The sequence below is a fragment of the Penicillium waksmanii genome, assembly GCF_028829765.1.
Source record: "Penicillium waksmanii strain IBT 27052 chromosome Unknown utg000008l:1.0-5622682.0:1.0-5626561.0, whole genome shotgun sequence".
Classification (NCBI taxonomy): Eukaryota; Fungi; Ascomycota; class Eurotiomycetes; order Eurotiales; family Aspergillaceae; genus Penicillium; species Penicillium waksmanii.
In genome coordinates this window covers 41,740-68,939 of record NW_026643254.1, presented here as the reverse complement: position 1 = coordinate 68,939, position 27,200 = coordinate 41,740, and the positions used below count along the sequence as shown (strand labels likewise).

Below are 27,200 nucleotides of genomic sequence, written 5' to 3'. Positions count from 1 at the left end.
GTATCACAATCCACTAGTTGAACAGGTCGCTACCCTATCTAAGGACAGCCAATGGGCCGCATCTAACCTGCCACAGTAGATCGCAAATTCCCGAAGAAACTCTTGGCCATGTCCATGACATGGAAGTGGGAAATTGTTTGCCAAAAGCCAGTCCAAAGCGGAATTGGGGTCCGGATGAAAGAGAAGATAGTCTTGCGGTGGTAGGCAATTGTTCATCAAAAGCCAGTCAAAAAGAGATGTGGGTTCTAAATGATAGCGAATCATCTCAAGCCAAAGAGAAGAATCTTTCTTCACCACATCAGCAAGATCTATGCCTCTTCGATACAAACGAGAGGCTAGGCCCATGCTTGCAAATCGGCAAATGCTGCGGATTTCATCTTCCTGGAGAATCTCTCCCAAATCCAGTGGCATTTGGTCGACCTTTTCCCAACAGATACAAAACACAACCGAGTTCGTCGCCGCGAGTTGAAGAATTGACCTCCCATCCCACATTTCTGCCACCGATGCAGGAGCAAGAAGATGGATCGGACTCATCGTAGAAATCATGTAATCAATCGTTTCAATAGCGTTTTCCTGAAAGGCAAGAAGGAAGAGGCTGTGTCCAAAGCTGTTGTAGTAGCATGACCGAATAATGCCTTGTCGGATCAGAAATTGGAAAGCACCTGGAGACTCATATGCACAGCACGAGGCAACATCTGGATGTTCTTGCTCGCTTTGCAGGCATTCCTGGCTGTCCACAACTTGATCGAAGTCGGTGAAAAGTTTCCAATGGGCAATAGCAGACTTCCGAGCCCAGTCACTTTGTAGAAAGGAGTCCAAGCCAAAGCGGAGATCGGGATCGGCCTGCTCATAGTATCTCAAGATATGATGCAGCGCTTGCTTCGATTTGAATGTGTCGGAGCAAAAGAGGCAATCAATTTGTGACATAAACCACCCAAAGCTGCGAGCCACATCGTCAATTTGAAGCCTTTTCTCGTTGATGAATCGGTCGGCGATCTCCATGGGGTGATATAAATTACAGAGAAAAGAGGGTAATAGTAGATGTATAGATGACTCCCTGTCCCGGGAGGTATCATTTCATTTAAGCTAATTACCTAGCTCACATCTCCTAATTGAGGCGCTGGATTTCGTCTTGGCTGCAGCTTTGCCACCGGCAGCATGAGCGGGCAAAACTTCTCATACAATCCACCCAAGTATTTGCTTTGATATTTGAAAATATATGTAACTTGGGGCACCCTACGCCAAGCCTTTTGAACACACGGGACCATTCACAGTCACGACCGTTTTCTCGATTTGGATTTCTCCACCGAACATCTTTGCTGTCTCTGATACTTTGATTTCGTGTGTTGCATGCCCACTTCGTGTGAGAAGCCTTTGTTGGACTGTCTGGTTTATCTTGTCATTTTTGTAATAGATGACCCAGTCTGATCCATTGTTCATCTAAGTGTTTTAGTCAAAGAAGATCACCTAAAGGGGACTTCATTACATACTAGAAAAATGTTCAGCTGCCCTAGAGCAAGCCTTGCTGAAAGGAGTAATGTAGAGATACTCATTGTTCTGTTCGTAGATAGGCCTCGGGAGGTTAAAAGCAGTGACAACGGGTTGGCGGATGGAACTGTTAGCAATTGGAGAAGTTCTCTATGAGGTCTGAGGTCTTTAATAAACTGAAGACCAGATTTAAATTGGAAGTATACCAAGCCATAACTTGCTGTCTGACCAGGTGGGGAGAAGAAGGGGGGGGCAGACAGAGAGGGGTGGTCCGCCACAATAATTCCATATATGCATCCCAACCCGCGCTTCCTTGTCATTCCCGGTTCAGGCTTTTGAGTTTCTCATTAAATGAAGTCTTTCGGCCCCAGAAACCATATATGGCATTCGGTGTAACTCCCGTTCTTAAAAAAAGGTACTGGAAGGAATCTTGGTAACCTTTGGAATGTGGCTGCCATAGACCGTCAAAGGTAGCATTTTAGCCAAAATAGCGACGCTACGGCGATGTTGGTTTGCCTCTAAGATATTGGATCTTTGATCCGGAGCTCCAGAAAAATAACAGTTAAATTGAGATGAGTATCGGCATTTGAGTCAATAGAGCTTCTAACAACTTTAACTGCTTGTAACATGGTACTCTATCAATAAAATGAGAGTACTTTTGATATGAACAAAAGAAAATATGGCTCTTATCACCAGATCATATTCTCTGCCAATTCCCTCAGATTTTCCCTAAATGATTATACAGACTTCCTATGGAGCTCCAATATGTGGTTGGTCAGCTCTTTTTTCTCGTGTGCCAGAAAAGCGCCTATAACTAATAAAAGGTCGTTGTGCAGAAGGCGGTAGACTTCCTTTGACAAGCATGTTTCGCGAGGAGAGTCACACAGTTCGAGTCAGGGTTATTCGTATAGTATTCGGGACAGATTCGGAGTCATGGTGCCATAACATACCGCATCGGCATGATACAGACTCTCGAGTGTGTTCAACCGCTCTCATTAGCCTTCAATCAATTATCTGGTTCTATTGGACATCTTCAGTACCAGCCAGTATCTCAATTCCTCATCCTGTTAATATATTCTGCTCGAACAAAGGTACTGTAGCGTTTCAGTGCGCGTTGACACCGGTTCTCCTCATTCTGTGGCTGCATTAGCGTGGCGACATGAAGATTTTGATTCATAGCCTATCGATTGCGCAACAATCACAGACATCCAAACGTCAACTTGCAAGGTGCAGCGAAGTATATGTAGTTTGTGGTATTTTGATTCGTTCCTCTGCATGGACATATGACTGCTAAGCCTAATGAGGGCCCCTGCGATGAAGGGTTCCTAATACGGCTAGTTTGCACAACGCCCCTAAACCCAATGAAGAACCCTCCAATGAAGGGTTTCCTAATACGGTTCAGCTGTTGCTGTACCTGATCTTTGTTGAAAATTCATTCCCACTTGAATCAGGCGTTCATTCTGTTTTTCTTTGCCGCAGGTGTAGCTTTTGAGTCGGACAGGCTTGCTGAAGCCACGAATGACCTGGAGTGGCACGACATGAGTATCTCTGGAAAATCGATAAAGAAATGGTGGCTGAGGCTCCTTAGAGGAATTGCTGCTCCTAGGGTCGAATATGCGGGAATAATCTCGTACTTATATACCCACAAGGTAATGCAAATCGGGCTCGTCATTAGCCGACGCATATTAACTACATCTGTGCCTCACGCGCCGTGTCGCATGCGATTGCAGGAGCACAGATCCACTCTATGATGAGCTAACATCCCTTGATCTCTCATTGGATGTTTCAGAAAGGAGGCGTTTGCGCCAGCTCTCCAGGCCACCGGGCGCAGGCCGTGGCATTTGATGCTCCTCCACGCAGGTTATTTGTTTCACTTCCCAACTACCACATTCAACGATGGCGATAGCCCGTCGTATTCCGTTCAACGGCGATGACAACGCCTATATTCGCTTCCTTGAAATACGAGTATTCGAATTAGAAAATGCTTTGCGTGTACCGCCTGATAACAATCGCTGTTACGGAATGCCTCCTCAACCCAGTGCTTTGCCCCAGACAGACAAGTCGCCCCAGGTCACTCAATTATCTTGCACCGACCGGCCCATTATCACCCACCGCCCTTCCCGACCTTTGTGTCAGAGGGAAGGCTCAAACCAAATCAATACAGAAGCCGAATCCTTCCAAGTCATCGAATTTCATCCAATCGACACATTGAATCGTCCGAGAAAACGGATTTGTCGAAGGGGACCAAAACTCCGGTGGCAGACGGAAATGGACAATTTTCTTTCAAAGATACCGCTTCTAAGCAAGTGGGCTCACCATCAGCCATCGCTCAAAGACAAGGTCCCCGAATTTGTCCAAGGCCGCACCTTTTCTGTCAAACTTTCTGGAGATCCTTCACAAGTTTCATTATCCGAAGTGAGTGTTCTGCCCAATTTGGCCAAGTTTTGTGATTTTGCGGTCAGCACAAACCCCAACGGAGGTTTTTATCGAAAAGTCGCGTGCTTCCGGGAACTCGTTTTTGTGTCATTTTGCAATGTCGTATTGAAAATGGGGCATGATGAAGCGGATGTGCATAAGATCATGCGAAATTATAGCGGATCGAAGGCCGATGAAAAGCACCTGAGAAAGCTTATCGCCGGAGCAAAGTGGGCCAATCGGGCCATATTTGCACTATCGAAGACTTGCTGGGGCTCAAAATCTTGGGAAGTCTTCTTTGCCGGTACGTTGGCGCACCTCATCCTTTAGTACTGCAATCTCTCATATTGAAAGCTGGGAAATCGGTACCGTTTTATGCACGTTGTGCAGAAAGCTCGGAGAGCGAGGGATACTTTTTACAGGCTATGGAAAAGAAATCCTCGACTAGATCTGATACGGAGGAGGGTTCCCAGTCAATACCCCTAATCATACCTTTCATAATAGAAAGAATTGCGGGAGGAATGGCTTCGTGAGTTTTCCACTTTTCTTTTGCGCTCGCTGGGGGATGGAGTCGGCTTGATTCTTATCATTTGTCTAGTATGCGGAAGATATGCGAGTACCTTGGATATGATATGACGTCTTTGGACTCCCATAATAGAAACCCTGGGTCGGAAAGAAATCTGGTTTTCGAGACCGACATTCCTACAGTCTCGATAAATGGCAATATATCTACATCAGAAATTGAAGCTTTGTCGATGGAAAATGGAACACCTCCGCAAAGACCCCTGAAATCACCACAACTTCAAGCAGGCTTCCAATTGACTTACGGAACTTCAATTGTACCTGTCTCTCCATCAGTGTCAGCCTCACTATCTCAATCTCAGGTGCCCGCCAACGACCCCCCCCGAATGCCGTATACCAGACCAACCATCAAAACCTCGGCAGCCAACACCGTCAAGTTCGGATTGTTTCAACACTTTAGACTGGGAAAGGGATTTACTCTTATTGGATTGGGAGCATGATATTGATTTCACTCTATTTCGACTCCAAGACCAAAATTTCACAGAGTCTACATGAATGTCAATCTCTGAAGCACTTTCATATCGCGCGTGAAGTTGAAGAGACTGTAGATAGTGGATAAACAAGAGTAATAAACATACCACCTCCCCCTGAGGTGTGAGAATAAACGATACTTCCACTCCAGGCGACGGCATCGCCTGCCTCCAAATTTAAACATACAGGGTTCCCAAAAGGCGGTTTCCGCTTGTGAGAGCCTTCGTAAAATGTAAACCAGCCGTTTTTTTCTCCCAAATCTGTGACTGCAATAGTAACATAAACTTCTTTGTCGTTGGCGGTTTTCAGTCTAGATGGATCTGCCTGTGATTGGTGAAATACACCAAGGTTGACCGATGACGGCTCGGGCGGAATCGTGTTTGAGGGGAAAAGTGGCTGAAGAAGGTCCTTCTCTGCATTCTTGGTCATATTAGCTTGAACTTGAAGGCCTAATTTCCTCACTAAGATACCTTCACAAAATCATCCTTAACCTCAGTCCCTAAAGGTGACACTTCATATTCATTGTATTTATCGCGGCAGACTGACGGTTTTCGAGTATGTAAGCCTGACTCGAGTTCTGCGGCCAATCCTTTGACGAGCGTTTTATTGACACATTGAGGAATAACAAAATACCCCTGGGAGCTCGCCATCGCGTACGGTAGGGTCCGCTATTTCCCCAGGGAATAGGATCAGCGGAATAGGCAACGTGAATTCTCTGACAAGAATAGAGATGACCTGTAGGCTTACTTCCATATTAGCGCATGGAAAATCACGAAAAGCAATCACCTAGCCCCGCATTGAATACCTTATAGCTTATAAAGACACGACATCAAAGGCATCCGCCTGGAGTCAGCAACCGGCTTGGTTGTAGAAATATGAAGGAAGACGCGGTCAAAGGTTGTATGATGGGACCGAGTCGTTCGGGATTTTCATGACAGACCAATTTAGTGTCCGCGATTGAAGTTGCCTTTCTTGAGAGGCGGGCTGACAAGGGCGTTGGGCCGTTATGCGGCAGAACTAGTCGATCACATGATTATCGCACGTGACCCAAATCGAGCGTTGAATCATGGAGCTCCATAAGATTGTTGTCGTAGCAGGAGTAGTAGTACTAGTATTCATTGAAATTGCGCTAAAGCAATATGCAGTCTACCTCAAACCGAAAAAACCGAGATTGTGCTGCTAGAGCTAAAGAAAAGGAAGATCTTGAGAAGAGCGAAGGAACTAGCACGGTAAATGGTATGAGGGCTCCAGGATTTAATGAAGTCTAGAATTGGAGCTATTATAATGCGTGGTAGAAGGATGGCAAGAATAAGGTGCAAAGAACACAGAGGAATGGCAAGAGTCTCGCGGACAGATGCCGTGGCGATAAGACAAAGCAATGGGCGGGCGATTGCAACAGCGGTTAGGAAGGGGTACCCAGTTCAATGTATCAGCATGGTGCTTGGGTTTCCAGGTATTAGGGCAATAAGACCTGGGGAAATTGCACGCACAAGAGGGACAAGGAACAGGAAAAACCAGGCTTGACCAGGGTTGTGAACAGGCTCCCAGGAGCTCACAACCAAATTTGGACCAATCATTTCTACAGGGGCTCTGTGTCAGACGTGGATCATTCATAGCACCGATTGGCTTTCTTCCTCCGATCTATTATTAGTATCCAATGATCGCATCAATATTTACGACCCACAGGCTCCTGGGAGCCATGGCCAAATATCCACCAATCATTTCAAATATGACTTGCGCGCATGTGAGCCATTGATAGCACTAATTGGCTGATATTTCCGAATAGTGGTACCCACCCTCCCGCATCCACTTTGCTCCCAGGTGATTGATGTGGGTAATGCCTTTGCAAAGATGCGGCTGGTCACAGAGGTTTGATCTACGAAAACGTAATCGACCTAATATCTGACCCACTATACAAGGGACTCTGTTGCGAGATGGGGCTGTGTGAATCAATCCGCGCCGTAATATACCTTGTATCTACTTGATATTGTGTAGGTATGCTTCCTTTCCTCCGATACACGATAGGCACTGAAAAAATATGCCGTTTGGATGGTAGAGATCTAGGATCGCAATATGGCATGGTGTTTGCCTGTCTTTGATGAGGTGTTCATTGGGCAGGGTGTCATGGTCATCATTGGTGAGTGAAATGAAATGGCATGATCTGTTGCCGCCTCGCCTGCCGCAATAACGTACGAGCCCATGGTGGTGAATGTTGAAACGGGTCATCGATGCTTTCCTGCGGCATGCTCACCACTGTTGAAACGGTGCCATTAGTGATAAAAGGAATTACATGTATCGAGTCGCCAGGAAAAATGCGATGTCTCCGAATGTTGTGTTCAAATGTTGTGTCAGATGAATAACAAACTGTTGAACTGTCTTTGCAATTTAAGAGCAGTATATGTTTAAGCCCTCACAATTCACAATGGTGATCTCAATGAAGCAGACTGAATGCCTGGCTGGAAAATTATAAATACCCGATCCCTCGCCGGCTGAAGAGTCGTTCGCAAGCATTCCTTTGTGATTTTGGACCAAAGAATGACGATCATGATTCGACTTCGCGGCTACTCTTTAGTATGGATTGACCTCCAAATCATGCAATGAAATAAACTGACCTTTTTTATCATAATGGCCTAGCCTTTCTCAATAATAGAGTCTTCAGACAGCAAGTGAGTGTAGCTTCCAAGTCGTTTAGATTCATGCTAACTCGGAAGATGCTCCATATCGTCCCGCCTCCGCTACAGCATCCCTCGGAGGACCCATTGAGCGAACCTTTCTGGATCCCGAATGGCCCAAGCTGCGAGTACAGTGAGTTACAAGTTGTCTTCATTGACTGCCTACTGACGATTGATGATAAATAGATGTCATCGTTGATACAGTCCCTGCAGCGGATAGCAATATCTGAGAATGTAAGTTTCAAAACATTCCGCAATTTTCAAAGCAGATGTCATGTTCTGACAACCCTCGATGTAGGATGGCAATCTTTCTATCGCGAATCACTCAATATCTTGTAAGTCATGCTAGTGCTTTGCCCCTACTCCATTCCCAACACCCTATACTACATTTCAATCTCCGTACGATTGCTATCCTTTGGTGGCTCTCTGTTCTTCAGAAAATATCGCTGATTGTTCTTTTTACTTCATAGGGTGCGTGTTAATATTACTCTCGACCTGACAGAGATATGTCCCAACCCCCTCTTCGTCTTCGGAACTAAACCAGCCTGAACAACCTGGTAGACCAAGCCACTGAATATTACTACGCTTGCGCCTTTGCTTTTTCTGGACACGTGGTTAAAATTGCCAATACACCTGGCGCATTTAACGAGCCTAATACAGGAAGGCTTGATGCCATCTGCGAAGCCATACGGTAAGTCTCCAAGGTGTTTTCGTCTCTTCAGCATTACCCTTCCGATTGAAGGTTAGGTGTCAGTTTACTAAGAAATTTCCAGATTCCGACGGCTCTGAGCCTCTTGCCTACCTCCGATCCGAAGCCTCGTCGGCAGCCATGGCTATTCCCATACTAGACCGAGTGAGCCATTGCAGCATCCGCCGACATCAAAGAGAAGTCTAGCATCGACGGCCACCAAGAAAGACCATGGTTTCTTCTCTCCGGGTGTAAAATTAACCAGCAATGAATCGAGCCTGAGGCCAGCTCTGCCAAGCCCTGATTGCAGCTCAGTAAGCGACAGGCCAGGTCGCAGCACTGGATCTATCCCATATCCCTCCCCATGAGAACAGTCGCTTTCAGGTCAGCTACTACTTCGCCCCAGACCAAATACCATGAACCTCTCCTTCGGTGAAACTTTGTCCTGACACGTTTGAAGATTGACCTCTCACACGAAAAGCAGAGACGAAACGGCTATGCATTCGCAGATAGTGCCAACATTCATTTGCAGTGATAGGAAACGACATTGGGCCCTCCAGAGCTAATCGAGCTGAGCCCGCTACATCTCTGGTTGGCTTTCGCTGATCCCAAACTACATTAATGGCAAGTCTGTACCACCCTTAAACACCAGAAGTCTTGCTGATATGGAGAAGCAGTGAAATGCAGTACTGCTTCGGCTGTTCCTTCAAGTCCGATCGGGATAGCGTATTGCGGCTGGTATTGAGATTCTCATATAGGCCGCGAGAACGGTCAGTAGCGAACACCCATCTTGCGCCAGTTGCTGACTATTGGTGCTAGATCTACTATCTCCAACGGCAATCTGTTTGTCTGTGGTCAATGCAGACGGCGATTCAAATATCCCCCGTGTGGCCTATATCTAGAACTACGTTCTCACGGCTGGAGGTTTGTGACAACTGACCTTTTTTTGCCAAACCGCTGGTATGAAGATAACTTTCCCTTCCAAACGTGGCCGCAAGCCAATCGAATGCTCCACAGATGAAGTCTGGCAATCCTTATATCACGCATCATGACCGAGTTCGCTGGAAAGTTGCTGCCAGTAGAAGGTTGTTGCATGGCCGAAAACAGGAATCGACCTAGAGCTGGGCGGGAATGCATTGTAGGGCCGACGGGTGCGAGCCAAGGGAGTCACTCTGCCATACTCGAGGTTGCTTCATTCCCGGCAATAAATCGCAATTTTAGCATTCTTGTGCCCCGGGTCACCACCGAACGGCACAAATTCACCAGTGGACGCAGCATCGCAAATTACGGCCGTTCGATTGCCGCAGCGGTTGCAATTGCTCAATTATTACTCGAAGGATGCCAGGCGAGTTTGTGATAACTGGTAGAATAGCCCTACTTATTGACCTCGGACGTAGCTGACGGAGCTGTGATGTTCTGCCATTGTGGGCCTGTCACTTGTGCCCGACGCGAGACGCTGCGACGCGTCAGTGCACGGTCTTGTCGCCTGTAGTATACCGCCGTGTGCTGCCATAGGTCGGTAATTTCAAGTGACGACAGAAAACAAGAGGCCCAAGAGAAAAAAACACGCGAGACGAACCGGAAACAAGCCGGTTGTGAACACGATGTATGAGCGAAAACCGTCTGTCATGATAAATGGTCATTCAAATGCAGCCTGCGGGAATCGAACCCGGTTCGTTAAGGAAGCAAACGTGGCATATTCGACTAGACCACGGGAGCAGATGCGCTGAACGCGCGAAATCTGCCTCACTATATCCAAATTCTTTTTAGAATATCATAGCCACCGTAGTCTCGACCAGTACTCAGCTACATTACCCCTTTGAGCTCCATAAGAGTCTCTCATTTGACCATTCCAGTGGAATATGATATTCGAAAAGGGGACCAGAATACAGGGCTTGAATTGCTGACATTCTGATGGTTGTTTCTAATTCTCCTGCTACCATGAACGTGCGCGCCTGTGGATATATATTACGCACATGATGATCATTTATCGACATTACCTAAGAGCTGTGTATCACCAAAGAATATGCGACGAAGCTCAAGCCACTTAGAAGAGCGACCCGAGTGAAATGATGAATCACTCTATCGCCAATAGATGTACATGGTGTACATACCTGTTGTAATTCAGAGGTATGAATTGTCTTATGCTATTTAGAGAGAACATGATGCTATATATACAACGAGAAAGAACAAGTTGATTTCCAATCAACTTGGTTGTTCGTATAGATACCTCGGGATTAATCCCGATGGTTCGGCTTGGTTCCTGATCTGCACCAGCCTCATATCACAACAATACCCTTTAGTTAACATTTTTGAACTGGTAAGCAATGTTGATTGCATCGTCACACGCCTCCGAGCCCATAGTCGAGTTTTTTCAAAAAAGACTATCCGCAGATAATTACATTGCGTTCTGCTGTAATGACAGATTCTAGTTGACGAACTGCATCATGTTCCACCGTCTATAGTATCATCTTTTAAATCATTGGTGAGCCAACGAAGATCCCACGGTAACGGCGATGGGTAGTCACCGTTGGCAGCCACTTCACCGCTCGGCAGTTACGCCGCGCCACAAATCAACACGTTGACTCACTGGTCCATCGATCATGATTATCACCAATCCTCAACCGTCACTCATCTCCGGCCCTCATCTCCAGCCCTTACCATCAACACGCCCTCATCATCACCACGCCCTCATCATCAACACACCTTCAACAGCACGCCAACACACTTCCTACTCAGTGTCGACAACCCGCATCTCACCACGTCGAGACAGATTTTGCCACCACTGGTAGCCAGCAAAGACAAGCATTCACACAAATGGAGGCTACTTTGGATTGCACGCGTCGCCCAGATCGGCCACCAAGCTATCATACACTGAGATCCCCACTGGCCCGATGACTCAGTGCCCTACTTCGCACTACGTTGAAGAAATGCCCATTGTCGAAAGCCAGGGCGTGATTCAAGGCTACATAAAACTTTACGTGAACAAGGAACATGGATATTGAAGTCTACAAACAGCTGAATGGAATAGCCCAAAGTATACTGGATGATTCTTGATTCTATTGATTTTTTGGAGCAGGTCTTGGCTTCTTCGAGGACTCCCCCGAATACTAGTCTCTGACACCACGAAGAGGTGCCTGCAATGGCCAGAGGATCAGGACGAGGACCGCGGCGCCACGGGTCGCCTAATGAGCGCAAATTTGATAACGCAGGGCTCAGGGCTGCATGGAAGCTCAAGATTATACAATCACAGGGCTCAAGGCTGTGAGGGAGAACTTGGTGTCGCAGCGGTCTCCTGCGGAGGTTCTTGGTAACGCAGGCGTCCCTGCGGGTCTCCCTTGGTTTCGCAGCGTCCCCCTGCGGAGTCTCTTGATCTCGCAGATGTCCCTGCGGAGTCTCTTGATCTCGCAGATGTCCCTGCGGAGGCTCTTGATGTCGCAGATGTCCCTGCGGAGACTCTTGATGTCGCAGATGTCCCTGCGGAGACTCTTGATCTCGCAGATGTCCCTGCGGAGGCTCGTGATATCGCAGATGTCCCTGCGGAGGCTCGTGATATCGCAGATGTCCCTGCGGAGGCTCTTGATGTCGCGGAGGTCCCCGCGGAGCACATTTATACAACACAGGGCTCATTGGCTGTGAGGGAGAACTTGGTGTCGCAGCACCCTCCTGCGGAGTTCTATTGGTAACGCAGCGCCCGTCCTGCGAGGCAGACTTGGTAACGCGGGGCCTTTTCCGCGAAGACTTTTTGGCAACGCAGATCTCATCCTGCGAAGAACACCCGAGTGTTCGGGAGTCTGAGGAGGAAAGTCCTGCTTTTCTTTTCGACGGGAAAAGAGCGTCTTTTATGCTATTCTGAGTAGGGTTTTCGGCAACGACCACTTGCGTACATTTTGCCGGACCCAAAAATTTTCACTTCAAATTCGCACCGGGCGACCCTAATTTCGCTGGGTGTTGAGGCGGTTGATCAACGTTGAAATAAGAAATTTCAAGAGTTTAGAGTGGAGGGCGGGTGGAGTGGATGGATCCAACTGGAGCCGTGGTTGGTATGATGCGATGCGTGACAAATCATACCCCTCATCAACGCCGTCGAGACATGGCTTTTTAGATAGTGAGCGAGTGAAGGTGGTCGAAGTTTGCATTGGATATTGTGGAGGCACCAATTGCGCGCATATCGCCAGAATCAGTGTTTGACATTCGGCGTTTGTGCCGCGTGAGCACGTCTCTGCTAGGCGATGAGGCGTTCTTTTCAACATTGAAATAAGCATAGTAAAGCGTTTTGGGGTAGCAGACGAGGATGTGGCTCGTTCCACTGGATAAGACCGGGCACGCCTGGCAAATTATTTGCCTCCTCAACGTTCATTGGCCTAGGTTCAACGGCCTTCAACGCAGTTGGCGTAAGGTGTAGGTTGAACTGGTGATTTATCAATAACTCGCTTTGGCAAATCGCTTGCCTGCCCGCTAGATTCCTGTCCGCAAGATTTTACCTCAAGCCGGAATATTGCTCTCTGCCTCTATTCACCCTGTTAGCCTCACTGTTGTCTATTCCGTTGCGAGTTACAACCACTGCGAGACAATTTGTCACCCAGATCTCTATTACAGGAACAAGTGGACGATGATCGGACTGCCACATGCGCTGGCACCCAGAAACGAGTCGAGAAGGTTCCATCGATGAAGAGACTTTGAAGCCGAATCTGTTACATATCAAAATATGGTTTCGTCGAGGCCCGATCAAGGCCCCGTTGCCGCCAGAATCTGAGATCTCTGCAATCAATGAGTTCTCGGCAAACGATGGCCCTTATGATCAACGTTTTCTAGAATCCATTTGTTCCAGGGCTTTCGAACGCCGCCTGGCTCAGTGCTAGGGGAATAATGTCACGAGTAGATCCAAATCGGGGCTGGAGTGCCTTTTGATAGAATTCATGGAAACCCTGTACCCATGTTTGGATCTTCGACGACCTAAATTCCCTTTCAAGCACCGTATCGGATCCTTCGAACTACTTTATGAGACGTCCGCTCGGGTATTGCACCTTTCATTTTGTCACAGGACGGCTTCTACCGCAGCCTTTGGCCGTATGCTGAGCGTGCCCAGAGACCCTGAAACTTCTCAAAAAGTGTATTTTAATACATACTCAAAACCTGTCCAAAATTCCATCTGAGAAAGACTGGAAAAATCGCAGTCTTGCCCAGAGCCTGCATCATTCAAGTACGAGCGCCTCGCCGCATTATTCAACTATTGGCCCAAGACAGGGTAAGTCTGCTCCAGCCCTGAAGTTTAGCATGGTGAAATATGGACACAGGAGACACAGTCTACTACCCTGTCCCACGCCCTTTGCCCAATATCCCCATATGCGCATGTTAGAATGACCGATTGATTGAGTCTCCGGATGTATTAAGGAGCTTTCCATGCTTCTCACTTATGTCGGTGCAACAATTGCGATGGACTATCGTCTTATTGAACCATCTTTCTCCCCCAGCTTCTCGATGAGGAAGAATAGGCCTGAATACTGTATGCTACAGTGCCGAATTCCGGCTGCAAGCTTCTTTGATCTTGGTATCTACGGGCCGGTAGGCTGAGCCCTAGAAGACCTGCTAATTCGAATTCGAACAACAAAATGAGATATACAAACACGGATTTCGCTGCAATGGAAGACACTGAGATTCGAATCCATATTTGGACTGATGAAGCGAATCGGTGACACTTCAGGATGTTCTTATTCAAACCCAGTCAAGTGCAGGACATTGTGTCGGGCGATCTCGTACATCCTGACAGTATAATTCAAATCTGGTAGAGATTTTACAAGAATTACGATCGTGAGTTTTAAAAATCAGTAGTTACATGGAGCGTAAATCAAAAGTCGCGACCCAATACCCGCCGGCGAAGTAATTTAGTGCCGGTGGATTGCCCGATGATCGTATCACACCGAAAAACGGGAATAGATCTCCACAAGAGCTGCGGTAGCTCCAAGGGGTTTGAAAAATTGCTAGACCCGTCTAAAACTGGTCATTAAGGTCCCTCCTAGGAGGCTTTCGGCATCATGCAGGACTTGCGTGGCGTGTTGAAATTAGAACTATCACAAAGGTTTTGCCGACGGTCCTCCTTGCGCTTTCTTGACATCGATCTATGTTTTGTTTCAGCTAAAAGATCGTCCTGGTTTGTACGAGCCCAAAGTAATGGGAAAGGCTTCAAAACTCACCTCTGTCGTCTAGTGGGCCGTCTTTTTTCTTTGTGCTTCCCTGTGCTCTGTCTGCTCTTTGAATTAGAGATATGGCTTTCCGAGAACCTGGTGCTGGAGTGCAAAGCGTGAAAAGTCACTCACCTCGAGATGATAGATTGAGCCTGGTCATTCACCCCAAATTCGATTGACTCCGGGGACTGCTTTCTTTCAGGGAGCTCAAAACGGACCCTTCGTTTGCGTTTGCTCCCAGGCTTTTCAGCCGATGACCGGGCGCGACCATGTTCTGTCGAGGTCTTCGTACTAGAAAATCCCGGAGATTTCGAAGAGTCCGTATGGTCTAAAGGTCGAGTCTCTCCCTCCAGGCCATCGCTCAATTTTTTGCACTCTCTCCAAAGTTTGCTGCAGCGATATTCAGAGGCTTCCCCTTCCTGCCGTGCCATTGTTAACTTTTTACTCCCTTGCGAGTGTCAAGAAGAATAACCAAATTTCAATATAGAATCTAGCTTGTCCGGCGAAGAACACCCGAGTGGCTCGAGAGTGTGAGGAGGAAAGTCCTGCTTTTCTTCTCGGCGAGAAAAGAAAGTCTTTTATGCCATTCTGAGTAGGGTTTCCGGCAGCGACCACTTGCGTACATTATACCGGACCCAGAGATTTCCACTCGACATTCGTAACGGGCGGCTGCATTTTCGCTGGGTGTTGAGGCGGTTTATCAACGTTGAAATAAGAAATTTCAAGAGTTTGGAGTGGAGAGCGGGTGGAGTGGCTGGATCCACCTGGAGCCGTGGTCGGCATGATACGATGCGTGACAAATCATTTGCCTCATCAACGTTGGTGACAAAGATGAAACGGCCTTTAGCGCAGTTTTGTATGAGGTGTAGACCGAAGTGGCATGCTATGGGCTACTCGCCGTGGCAGCTTAATTTCTTGTGGCTCCAGAAGTCTGCCAATATTCGCTCGCACCGTGGCCAATCGATTTACGAATCATTGGTCTCAACATTGCTCAACGATGTGAAACGGTTTCACGCAGCTAAATGTAGAGCCATTCCATGGAAGACTCGCCTTGGCAACTCGCTTGCCCATCCGCAGAATTTTTCGCCTGCAACATTTTTGTTCTCGCCCCGTGAGAGAAAAATGATTTCCCTCAGCCTAGCCGACACATTTTCCGCCCCGATTCGCAATCACTGCAGCGCGTCATGCCGTCCAAATCTTTATTTCACTTGCCTGTACAGGATGACCAGGGTACTTCGTGTACCCACGCCCACAAGTCGGCCGAGGTACCATCGATGAAGAGATGTCGACGCCGAGTCCGTCGTCGGAACATGATTTCGTCGGGCGCCAATAGAGACTCCGCCGCTGCCCAACATTGGTCTCCACTGTCAATCAGCTACGGTAAATCACCTCGCAATCCTCTCAAAATTGAATAATTAGTGATTATCGAAGGCTCTGAAACGCTTTTTAAAACAAAATCAGGGACTGCACCCAGGGACTGAAAGCCAGGGTAAGCTAAAAGAAAAGACCAGAGCGCTTTCGCTACATATGTACTAAGCTGATCTGTTCTTTTCTCAACATCTGGCGTACCTGAATCTACAGTATGTATACATATTCATTCTTCCACTGCGATTGAAATCGCGTGTGCATTGATATATGCCAGGCCGTTGCATCTCTCAGAGGCTGGTAATTCTGACATCGAGGGAGCCCAGCAACGCCATCAAAATACTGTTCAAAAAGCGTTGTATACGTTTCGGAAACTTTGGTCAACGATCAAAATCTCTATGCAATGACTAAGATTACTTGGAAATAAGTGTGACCTTTGACTTCCCGCGTCAAGTTCACTGTATATTCTCCAGCACTTGCTTCATCTTCTTCATCTCCCTTTTTAGGGTTCCAATCTGTCGAGCTAGAATTCTCACATCACCAGCAAGGGTTTCCGGACAACCCATGTCGGATTTGCTATCCAAATTTTCGAGTCAACCATTAGCGTCTTTCTACTTTCACGATATATGAGGTGAGGCTGGCCACGAGTACTGACTTTGTTGCTTTGCTCACACTACTGTAGAGACACTGGTTAGATCTTATATGGGACACTAAACACACAATTTTCATAATATTCTGAGACGTAGTGACTTACCTATTAGTCGAAGAATGAAAATCATCAGACTGACAGGGTAAAGAGCCGTCGACAGATCCATTTTCCGGAACCCCTTCGAATCGGACCTTGCGGTCGCGCTTTGCGTCATGACGACGCTTCTTAATTCTCTCCATGTCGCTGTCTCGAACGCGAAAGGTGTTTTGCAGCCTTTGTCCAGAGGGAATCTCTCCATTTCCTCCCTTCTCTGCTCGGCCCTCGTTGTGATTCGTGTTCGCACGAGCGACATGTGCGTGCAATTTGTTCATTTAGTAACTACATACGTGATTGGCTTGGTCACTCATAATAGAATAGCAGTGGGAGACACTTAAGGAAGCAAAAGAACGATATTGGGAAGCAACAGCAGAGTGTTGTCAGAGATGCAGAAATGGGAAACATTGAATATATCTAAGATCATGCCATTTAGAGGGAGCTCAGATTTTATGTGTCAGCATTATCTGCCGTGTGTATTTCTTGGCCTCAGGATCCATGGAACAAAGCCCAATGGACTATGGTTAGGGAAGTAATTACGTTTTCATTCTAAGGTACATGTAACGTAACAACTCTGGAAATAGTCTAGGCTCTCAAAGAGGTCAACACATGTCCAGAAAAACAGAGCTCTATCTCTAAAACAGCCCAGAGGTTAACCCAGGGACTCAAACACAAGGCCAAAGTTTTTTTGTTGCTTGTTAAGAAACATTTTCTTCTACGTATGAAGAACTTCATCAGGGCTGGTATCCCAACACGGTTGCTATCTGGGTCAAATGGGATTCTGTTACTAAATGGACCTGGGGGAATTCTTCAGTCTTCGAATGGTAATGCCTCTTTGAATTCTGACAAGGTTACTCATTTTTAACCCCTACCTTATAGGTATTCTGGCTTGAATGAATAAAAAAATCTCGAGGAATCACGCCTTTCTTAGGGGTTAAGGGTTTCACTCAGAATTGACACGCTTTCGAGGGGCTATTCCTAGCTTCTTAAAAAGCCTCATGTGAATATTGAAGTACTAAATCACCTGGTCCGGATTCAAATCCCCCATAGGCATGGAAGAGAAACAATGAGCTCGGATAGTACTCTAATGTGTATTCGAACAACAATACATATCTACCAGAAAACTATGCAGGAGTTTCATAAACTCGCATACCAAGTAGATTCTGCAAGAACACACTAATAAATGCTGTGCCTCGAGTAACTGGCACATCAAAGCTGCTCTGATAGGCATCTTTGTGTACATATAATTCTGTCACTTCGAAATTCAGCCGCAATTGCCCCCCCCCCCCGATTGTTACTCTCGGTGAAGACGTAGCCCATTGGTTCCACAGACACGGTGTACATAGTCCCAAAGCCAAGACCTGGACTGAAATTCTTGCGGCTGAGGATCATGCGGAGCCGGTGTGGTATAAACTGAATGACAGAACAAATTAGCATGAGTAGCCGACGAAGAAATGCCTGCTTACCGGAATGTGACTTTTCTATGGCGAAACTGTTCTCCGAAGTGGTGGACTCTGGTGAAGGAATTCTCTGAAGCCAGTGGTCGATCTTTTGAGCCTTGGTGTCTGTGAACGCTGGGAATCTCTTTCTGGCGCCCCCAAGTCGTCGAATACGTTTCTGACGTTTTGGAACTGAGCGCTGCCTAGACACCTTGGCACGATTGAGACGGCGTTTTCGAAGAATGTGATATTTTTTCCCCCGTAGTGATTCGACTGTTCGGTTAGTCTCATATTGCTCATTATAAGCGGCAGCACGAGCTTCCCAAGACAGAGCTCGGTGTGCATGCAGCCAGGGGAGAAGATTATCTTCCTCCCATTCTGACCAGCCTAGCGAGTTGTGTTGAGACATCTTGGGGAAAAAGGAGCGGTGGTGAATAAAAAAAGGCTTGTGAGATTTCTGCAGGAATTTGAAACGTACGGAAAGTGGACGTGGTGAGCTTTAAACTTTTGGCTGAGAAGATTGTCGAAGCGACAGATTCTAGAGGCAAGCCTACAAAAATTAGTTGACTGATTCCTGGGAATCACTGGTTATGCCTGGAAATTGCCGGTGAAGTGATAAGCCAATGTAACCATTGAGTAACATGGTCTGACTGAGCTGATCCGTGGTACTGTCTTGCAACTTCCAGTCCTCAATTAATTACGGCGTTTCTAATGTTATCCAACGATGCTCAACTAGAAGGCAATTATTTATTTCCTGAAAAGTTCACCGAAACAGCGAATGCAACAGCTGAGAGCTTGGAAAAATGTCTTTGAATAACATAAAGCCATACCTCGCTCATAACGCCACATGGCGTCACGACTAAGCATTGAGATTCAGCTTTCATACTATGGCGATTAGCTCCTTTCTTGATCAGCGTCTGCCCCATTTCTCTACATTATTTGTTTGTCAATAGTAGTGAACTGTAGACTGGTCAAGTCTACGTGACACCATTGTTGCAGATATACTGTATTAATTTCAATTGAATAAATGGAAACGGGTTGCCAGCTAGGGGCTAAAATGGTGGAGGCTAATTCGATCAGATCTCCGGATATGAAGGCCAGTGGGGCAGGATCTCTCCGCCACCTCAGATCGTCCGTCCGCTCCGGGCTCAGTCGTGTATTTAGCGTTCCCCTAACTTTTCAGTTTTCTTCCTCTATTTAAAACTCCGATCAAACGAAAAAGATAAGAATAAGTTGGAATATCCAAACTCCAAATATGCCTTCTCGTCGAAGACTGTCACTTGTCGATGGACCGCACACCTTCCGAAGCAGACTAAAACGTGCATTATCTCTGTCGTCTTCCGAATCGAGCAACGAAGCCAGGAACCAAAGACCAAAAATGAATCATTCCGCCGGGCATGCGTTGTATTCCGAAAATAATGGAGCTATCGGACGCAGAAAAGTTGGAATTGAGGCCGACAATCGGGAAGGTTACCATTGGCGACCGTGGGAGATGAAGTCTGAGAATGAGATGAGTCGCCCCAAGACTGCGTCAGAGGGCGAGCCCGAAGAGTCCACACAACATAGCATTATTGCAATGAAATGTGTATCAGAGTGAGTACCGAGACTGAAAATAGTGGTTTTTTTACTAATTTGTTGATCAAGTCTGGATAGCCGAATGAAGTCAGTCGTACACTATACGATAAAGAGGGTGAAAACAATGCTGATTTTTACTCTACAGATCTTTAGCAGATTCTGTTAACCGACAGGTTGCTTGGAATGAGACGATCCGGCATGATCTGGAAGATGCCCTGAGCCGGTTCGCCACCATGGAGACTCGAATGAAAGATTCGATGGTCCAGAAAAAGTCTGCAGTGTCGAGAACAGGTCAGCCAATAGTGAGGTAGTACCTTTCGAGCAACCATCAAGTCCCAAGTCTTCAGAATGTGTATAATGGTTGTGGCGCTTTGATTATGGGATACTCATCTTCCGTGGCCGACCATGCCATCAAAGAGGAAGACGTCATTTTCGGCTGGCTACTAGGGGGAAGACTTCTTCATTCCCGATGACTATTAGACGAATTTGAAATGTAGCGTGATTGTTCTCTCTATTCCCAAATTACTGCTTGCCAGAGTCTAGATATGTTTTCGCAATCGATAAAGTGTAATTGCTCCGATCTCGGACGTGATATCATTCCTTATCCCTCCGATTATTGGACCGCCCCCTGTAGCATCTTGATCGGTTATGGGGCTTTGGTTAAATAAAAATCCTATAGGTCTCACCGTGGAATGTTCTAGAATTGAAAACACGCACAAGCCCATTCATTTGTATCCTTGACAATGCGACCCGTTCTAGAACAATATTTATTTTCGGAATGGGACGCGAAATTCGGAGAGAAAAAGATATTGGTTCCACGATTAGATCGTTCCAACCAGACTGAAGTGGGAACTTAAATCGCGGTCTACTAGCTTTGCGTGGTTTAATTGAATGCTTCATAGTGTCATGCAAAAAGAATTTAAGACAGGGAAGCTGAGAGATGGACGGAGAGGGTTTCCCGGGAAACGAAAGGTCATGCCCGAACCGTATGAAGCTACGGAGCCATGGAATTGAAGTAGGACAAAAGTACTACTTAGAATGCCCTCCAATCGGCACTATTCGGTAGTGAAAAAAGACGCACTTTGAGTTTATTGACAAAATCAACCTGAATATCGTTCATACTATGGTAGAAATGAGGCCGCAGCAAATGAATGGATAATCTGAAAGGACATGCGAAGACTTCCTTGTATGGTTACGATATCCTCCCCCGGGAGATCGTCGATCGATCTTAAACCAATGACCCATACTCATTGGTCGAGGTTAGGGCTTGTGGGTCAAACAGCGGCGGGTTGCTTGATCCGGAAAACCCGGGAAGCGCGCTGGGGTCGGTGGGTTCCGAAGGACCAGCGGTGGTGGCCCAATTGCCATGGAACACCTCGGTGCTAGGCAAGAAGGATGCCAGTCGTTTGTTCTGAAGACTATCGATCAAATTCGCGAAACGAGACGCAGCGGAGATCATTTCTCCGTGTGTCTGGTGTAAGATTGGCTGTATATCGTCCCATGCCACCTGGTCCTGCAACGTGGTGTTTGTAGACTCCAGCTGCTGCCGCAGCTGCGAAGTCTCCTTCTTAAGCCGCTCAACTTCAGCGACTGCAGAGTCCTTTTCGGCATTGGCTTTGTGTACGTTGGACATCTCTCGAGCCTTCTCAGTGTGGAGCTCTTGAATGAGCCGGGAGCTAGCTGTTCTGCCATCTTCTCTCTCGGCGAGAATTCTTTCAACCTGCTCTTCATAATCGGCTAGAACTTTGAAACACTCCCGATGGGAAGACTTCCGATGTCGCCTCACAGAAAGTTTCATGGATCGTTTCTAATTGGTATTAGTATCAGGCCAATCATGGACGCAAATAGCACATGGTGATAGGAATTGGTGTGGCATATGACAGGAACGGGAATTGAGGCGACAGAGTTTAACTTACGCTGGACATCTTGCTCGTGGCTGGGCTTAACGAGCCAGAGTCAATGTCAGATCCCGAGGATTCCGACCGGATCGAGCGGTTCGACGAGTTTCTGGATTTACCAGCACGCGATTTCGGCGTACCGGCATGTTGCTTGGTACGTCTTCGGGTAAGTCTAGGATCGTTTGCCATCGCTAGTATATCTTTTTTCGTTGAAAATTTATTGAGAGTAGAAAGGAGGAAAATGTCAATAACTGCTGGCTTTGTGGGACGCCATGTTATAAAGGTCTGGGTGGGGCCTAGGAAAGCAGGCGCGAAATAGCGCGAAACGCAGAATATTGACCCTTGCGATGCTTTTTATGGCACTAACATCAGTATCATGAGTATTCAATACGCACCAGGATCTGCGGGCTGTAAGTGGAGACGTAGGAAAGGGAAGTGATTGCCTTGGCTGTGGGGGAGTTACATGATCGACAGACCCGCACAAATGTTAGATCTATGAGTTACTATCCAGTCCCCACTCCATATCTGCCTTCATTGTTCTCAATAAAGGAACCGCACTCAGAGATTGATTTTATTTTCTACAACTAACTAGCAGTCTTTACCAATGCAGAGCCTGTTTCGAGACAGCCCTTGAACTGCATACAAAAATCCAACATAGCATGACTAAATCCCTCAAACTACCATGGAAGCGTCGCCAACATTTTGACAGGCCAAGGAAGTTGAAATGAGGGCAAAAAGAGGGCTAGTTCCCTCAGCAACCATACAGGGATCCTCCGCCAATGGATGATCAGTCCATAGGGGCCCAGAACCTCACGATGACTTTCCCACTAAGCACAATGGAACGACAGGGGCAGTCACCCATTGAATTTTAGCTTACTGCGGTGTCAATTCTAGGACAAGTTTGCTCAGAACGACCAATAGGCTATTGCACATACTTCAAGGTGGACTAAATAGGATGCAGGATGGCCGTGGCACGATCCATTCATTGAGGGTGATACACAGGGTAACATCCCGATTAATGGATACAACATGAAATCTTTGGAATTTCGTGGAAAAAGAGCCTGAAGTCTAAACAATCAGCCATAAAAACGCTACCACCAAACAGTGCGTAGATCTGTCTGACAAGACTCACGGACTACTAAGTTCCCGGGGAAAGTGGACATACGCCGATCGTTATTCCAGGGTAGATTATGCTGTAGGCATGCTTCGTAAAATTGTGCCGTACATTCAATAGTATTAATCACTGGTAGCCCTCGCCGAATCTAGTCTAATGTCAGTGGCTCACTAGAAGGCTGATTCAGTGACTGGATGGAAATCGACACGCAACTGAGTCACGACTCTAGGCCACTGGAGAGCTCTCTTTGCGTAATAAGTTAATTATAGTATTGCCAGAAGAATTATCCACATTTGCAAAAATACCTCTCCGCTCGCTGTTTTCAGCATACATCGAGGAGCCTGACGAAAGCCAAGATTTGATATCCGAGCTCTGCCTTCAGCTGGAACCATGGTTCCCGGACCCCTGGCCACACAAGCTTTATTGTTCAGTACTTCGACTGCGTAGATCTTAGCACATGGGTGGTGGTTGAAAAAGTGTAAAGCAAAGAGATTTTCTTCGGAATAGTATGAGCGATACTGGAAGTTATAAAATACTGTATTTGATACCTTGAGAACCTTCGAGAATATTCGCTAATATGAACCAAGTCTGAGAACTGACAGAAAAAGGCCCTCGCTAGGCCCTCGCTTGTGGAGGATGAAGAAATATATGAAACGTGTAAATAAGACCTATGGAGATCATTATGGGCTGTAAGTATTAGATAGCAATAAAAATCTTGCGCTTGCTCTCATTCTATCCCCATAATGCTTACTTCGACCAATTGACTCAATATGAGACATGCTTCAGTTGAGTATCTGAAACTCTTTTCATAGGCTCCTGGATACTTATCATAGGGTAGAAAGCGCGAATTTACAGTAGCTGTTGACTTACATATTGAACAAAAGTCGGTCGACCCATTGTCTCCCAGGAAACCAAACCATTGTTCGGGACTAGTAGAGTCTATGTCGTTCTAGAGCTGTCTTGACGCTGGAACGTCCGGCATTATGATATCACGATATAACCCCCTGCTCCTATCTTGGTTTTCTGGATATCCATTCACTTAAAGCCAGAACCCTGCCACGCCTCAGAACGACCATCTTCTTCCCACAGAATCACAACCCTATTACAATATGGATGCAAAAGTTGCTAGCCTACCTCCCGCAGTGAGAGCTCTGCTCATGGAGAACATTGGAATCATTCAAATAGTGTCAATGTATTCCATCGGAGCCTACGGTGCACTGGAAACCGGCTTGTTCACATTCCACTTCTTCAGAAAATATGGTGGTTTATATTTTTGGAGTATGCAAGCCGCCTCCTGGGGAATCCTTGTGCATGCTCTTCCGGCCATGGCTCGATTCATTTCCCAGTCTTCCAACCTGCCGACATCAATCCCATTTGTACTTGGATGGTATGCCATGGTGACTGGCCAAGCTGTTGTTCTCTATTCACGGCTACATTTGCTCGCCCCCATCGAATGCAAAACACGATGGATCTTGTGGATGATTGTTGTAAACGCTTTCATTCTTCATGTCCCAATGACAGTGTTGTTCTTCGGCCTCAACAGTGGAGTGGCAGGGTTTGCTCGTCCTGCTGCAATTTTTGATCGAATCCAGTTGATTGGTTTCTGCATTCAAGATCTCGTCATCTGCAGTATCTACATCTACCACACAGTTTTGTTGTTGAAAAGCAGCCGTAATCTGCACAGAACTGGGAGCCGCAAAGTGCTCGTCAATATAATCTGTGTCAACATCATGGTTGTTCTCATGAATATTTTGCTCCTCGTCACGGAATTCAAACTCCACTACATCCAAGTCAGTTTCAAGACGGTGGCTTACAGTATCAAGCTGAAACTGGAGTTCTCTGTATTGAATGAATTCCGTTCCTTTTTTTCCAAGTCAATCTACCTTGACACTTCAGAGATAAAAATTCAGTCTCACCAAGATGATACGAGTTCATCCAACGTGAGATTGAATCATTCAAATGCTACGTCGGGTGAGGTACGACACATGCCTCAAAGATCGAGTGGGGCTCAGGCACAGCTACAGTATAATGATTCGCTGCATGAGACACGAGATAATAGCCACCAGTCAGTGGATGTCATTTCACCCCCGTCCAGTCTCTCAGACGATAACTCGGAGCAAAAATTCGATGACTGGCCGGGTTTTTCGGGCGACCTCGAGCTGTCATTATCCCAAATTTCGTCAAAGTCTGATATATGAGTTTCTCAGCCGCCATCTTAAGTTTGCGGTTATGTAGAACAACATAACAACATTAGAAAAAGGGCGAAAAGTCAGAATAAAGAGAGCCACAATTGTGAAAGAAAATAGATTATGCGGAGAGTGCGAATATATCTGCAAGCAATATCACCGAAGATCAAATTACACCGGGACCCTCCATGTGATGTTGAAAGCGAAGAACTGAAGTAGCAACGAATTTTACACCTTTCTCATATTTTACTGAAATGGATTTAGTAGCACTTCCAAATTCCAGCGGCTACAACCGCCAACCTAGGACTTAAGTCAAGAAAGCGACGCAAGCTTCTCATCATATTCAGGTCTTTATTGGTGACCTCACATAGTCAATAGAGGCAAGAAGAGCGTGATTTGGTCATAACGGGTCACCTGTTATTGCGATGCACATCGTGACATCAGATAGAGCCCGTCCGTGCTCCCTTGTAGGGAGTTAGTGTGTCTGCATTTGTGCTGTAGTAGTTTCTATATATAGATGGAAGGTGAGAGGGGCAAAAATGAGACTTGTCTGCGAGATAGGTGATGAGCTTACTCACAGAGGCAAGCAACTTACTCTCGTAGGAAGAAGACGTGTTGTAGTTCAGAGGTATGAATTATATTGTTATTCACAAGGAAACATTAGGTTATATATATACAACGAGAAGAAGAGTTGATTGGAAATCAACTTGGTTCTTCGTATAGATACATCGGGATTAATTCCGATGGTTCGGCTTGGTTCCTGATCTGCACCAGCCTCATATCACAACAAGACACCCTCAGCAATGCCATTCTTGACATCACGTGAGGCCACGGGCATTGTGAGGCAACCCCAGTAAAGCCGCCCCCCTGAAACAAGCAATTTGCCAACACGATTGATGAAGATTCCCGGTTGCATTTTTGCTGAAGTTCTTGAGGAATGAACTGGGAGTCACTCGTGAACAAAAGCTACTAAGAAGGTATGACGTTGGAAAGAGCCGCCATCAGAAATAATACATCCGGAAATCTACGGTCAATTCAGGCCAAGCAAGAACTGACTCATTTATATTAAGATCAATAGAATTCAAGATTTCTGAGGTTAGGTGCCAGTATTACATGAAGCAAAGAAGAAGCGTGATAATGAGAAAATCTCTACCTCATGTTTCAGCTGTTTGAAAGTTCCTGTAGGATAAGATTTAGTATTCTCTTCATCTTATCCCACCCCCTTCTTCCTAATGACATTGCCAAAGGGGTATAAGTACGTTTTGAAATCCCTGGGGCTTACTTGACTCATCACGCATCCATTATTTTCATTATTTCACCAAAATGGCTCCTTACACTCGCCAGTCTCGCCGTACTGGAGGCAGAATCAAGTCAGACACAGCTCTTTCAAGACGTGCTCATTTGATATCTCCGCGGACATTCAATTCAAAGGAGAAATCACCTTTTACTGCCAGCAAAAGTGATGGGAGTGTCGTCAGCTTCAAATTCGTCGAGCAGCCGAAGACAATTCTACAGATCAGGCTCCGGAGGAGTGCGCATGAACCAAGCGTGTCGCTAACGACCAGCTCAGTCAATCCCAACAGCTCAAGCTGCCCGGGTAAAAAGACTAAAAGCAAAAGAGGCTCCGTAGAGAGCCGCACCGATCGGCTCATTTGGTTGCAACGACTTCGCTCTACGCCCCACCGAAAAGCTGAACTTGTGAAGTCTCATAATTAGTGCCGGAAGTAGAAGGTGGCATCAGAGGACAGGATTGGTTATCGCAGTTGTTTTTTGAGATGCTATATTAATTGTGGGTCAGAATGAGAAAAAAAATAAAGCCACTGAAGTGTAATCATACAATACAGTAGAAGCTTCGCGCACGGCTCGATGGCTCCTTCGTCAGTACAGAATCTGCAGGATGATAGAGCCCACAGGCAAATAATTCAATGATTCAAAATTTGGCTATTGTATCAAAAACTTGCTGGCCACTTGGGCTTTCTTGAATTCTCATATCACATAATCGCAATGCAGAAGTACGTAGATAATCAGTTCAAAACGTTGAGGATTCTCTTAAATTATGTCTCACTCCATTAATTTCCAAAGTGTCGCCTTTCAGTCTAATTGGGTTGGAGCACGTGTAGTAAAGAAATGCAAGGAGATCGCGCACGCAGAACTCAGTATCAGCTGGATCTGCAATCTATCAGTTTAGTTTCAAAAGGCTCATTTTCGAAGTTATTACCTCAATGGCTATGCTCCATAGCTCTGACACTGTGCCTAGGATAGCAACAGCGAGCAGTAGAACAGATAAACAGGAAAAACAAGCAATAATCCCGCGCAGAAGTGTCTTTGTTTGCGTCGCAAGCCTTCCTAGCCACAAATACCAAGCTGTGATGCCCAAGTA

The 27,200-nt window shown here is 46.4% G+C and overlaps 10 protein-coding genes across 10 annotated transcripts; 4 read left to right on the top strand and 6 right to left on the bottom strand.

Moving 5' to 3' along the window:
• Positions 1 to 3: 3 nt before the first annotated feature.
• Positions 4 to 1,002, bottom strand: N7481_008465 (uncharacterized protein; the record flags this gene model as incomplete). The annotated part of the gene is made up of 1 exon (XM_057267684.1): positions 4 to 1,002. The coding sequence occupies one exon, from the start codon at positions 1,000 to 1,002 to the stop codon at positions 4 to 6; it is 999 nt and encodes a 332-aa protein (XP_057118361.1).
• Positions 1,003 to 3,384: 2,382 nt separating this feature from the next.
• On the top strand, positions 3,385 to 4,233 carry N7481_008464 (uncharacterized protein; the record flags this gene model as incomplete). Its single annotated transcript, XM_057267683.1, has 1 exon — positions 3,385 to 4,233. The coding sequence occupies one exon, from the start codon at positions 3,385 to 3,387 to the stop codon at positions 4,231 to 4,233; it is 849 nt and encodes a 282-aa protein (XP_057118360.1).
• A 768-nt stretch (positions 4,234 to 5,001) lies between these two features.
• N7481_008463 (uncharacterized protein) lies at positions 5,002 to 5,385 on the bottom strand (the record flags this gene model as incomplete). Its single annotated transcript, XM_057267682.1, has 2 exons — positions 5,002 to 5,027; positions 5,064 to 5,385. 2 exons carry the CDS (start codon positions 5,383 to 5,385, stop codon positions 5,002 to 5,004), a joined length of 348 nt encoding a protein of 115 aa, XP_057118359.1.
• A 9,114-nt stretch (positions 5,386 to 14,499) lies between these two features.
• Positions 14,500 to 14,932, bottom strand: N7481_008462 (uncharacterized protein; the record flags this gene model as incomplete). Its single annotated transcript, XM_057267681.1, has 2 exons — positions 14,500 to 14,557; positions 14,634 to 14,932. 2 exons carry the CDS (start codon positions 14,930 to 14,932, stop codon positions 14,500 to 14,502), a joined length of 357 nt encoding a protein of 118 aa, XP_057118358.1.
• Positions 14,933 to 16,534: 1,602 nt separating this feature from the next.
• On the bottom strand, positions 16,535 to 16,886 carry N7481_008461 (uncharacterized protein; the record flags this gene model as incomplete). The annotated part of the gene is made up of 2 exons (XM_057267680.1): positions 16,535 to 16,542; positions 16,655 to 16,886. The coding sequence occupies 2 exons, from the start codon at positions 16,884 to 16,886 to the stop codon at positions 16,535 to 16,537; spliced, it is 240 nt and encodes a 79-aa protein (XP_057118357.1).
• Positions 16,887 to 17,902: 1,016 nt separating this feature from the next.
• On the bottom strand, positions 17,903 to 18,456 carry N7481_008460 (uncharacterized protein; the record flags this gene model as incomplete). Its single annotated transcript, XM_057267679.1, has 2 exons — positions 17,903 to 18,021; positions 18,075 to 18,456. The coding sequence occupies 2 exons, from the start codon at positions 18,454 to 18,456 to the stop codon at positions 17,903 to 17,905; spliced, it is 501 nt and encodes a 166-aa protein (XP_057118356.1).
• Positions 18,457 to 19,425: 969 nt separating this feature from the next.
• On the top strand, positions 19,426 to 19,933 carry N7481_008459 (uncharacterized protein; the record flags this gene model as incomplete). The annotated part of the gene is made up of 2 exons (XM_057267678.1): positions 19,426 to 19,640; positions 19,768 to 19,933. The coding sequence occupies 2 exons, from the start codon at positions 19,426 to 19,428 to the stop codon at positions 19,931 to 19,933; spliced, it is 381 nt and encodes a 126-aa protein (XP_057118355.1).
• Positions 19,934 to 20,850: 917 nt separating this feature from the next.
• On the bottom strand, positions 20,851 to 21,709 carry N7481_008458 (uncharacterized protein; the record flags this gene model as incomplete). Its single annotated transcript, XM_057267677.1, has 2 exons — positions 20,851 to 21,429; positions 21,539 to 21,709. The coding sequence occupies 2 exons, from the start codon at positions 21,707 to 21,709 to the stop codon at positions 20,851 to 20,853; spliced, it is 750 nt and encodes a 249-aa protein (XP_057118354.1).
• Positions 21,710 to 23,743: 2,034 nt separating this feature from the next.
• Positions 23,744 to 24,832, top strand: N7481_008457 (uncharacterized protein; the record flags this gene model as incomplete). The annotated part of the gene is made up of 1 exon (XM_057267676.1): positions 23,744 to 24,832. One exon carries the CDS (start codon positions 23,744 to 23,746, stop codon positions 24,830 to 24,832), a length of 1,089 nt encoding a protein of 362 aa, XP_057118353.1.
• Positions 24,833 to 26,143: 1,311 nt separating this feature from the next.
• On the top strand, positions 26,144 to 26,536 carry N7481_008456 (uncharacterized protein; the record flags this gene model as incomplete). Its single annotated transcript, XM_057267675.1, has 1 exon — positions 26,144 to 26,536. One exon carries the CDS (start codon positions 26,144 to 26,146, stop codon positions 26,534 to 26,536), a length of 393 nt encoding a protein of 130 aa, XP_057118352.1.
• Between the last annotated feature and the right edge of the window lie 664 nt (positions 26,537 to 27,200).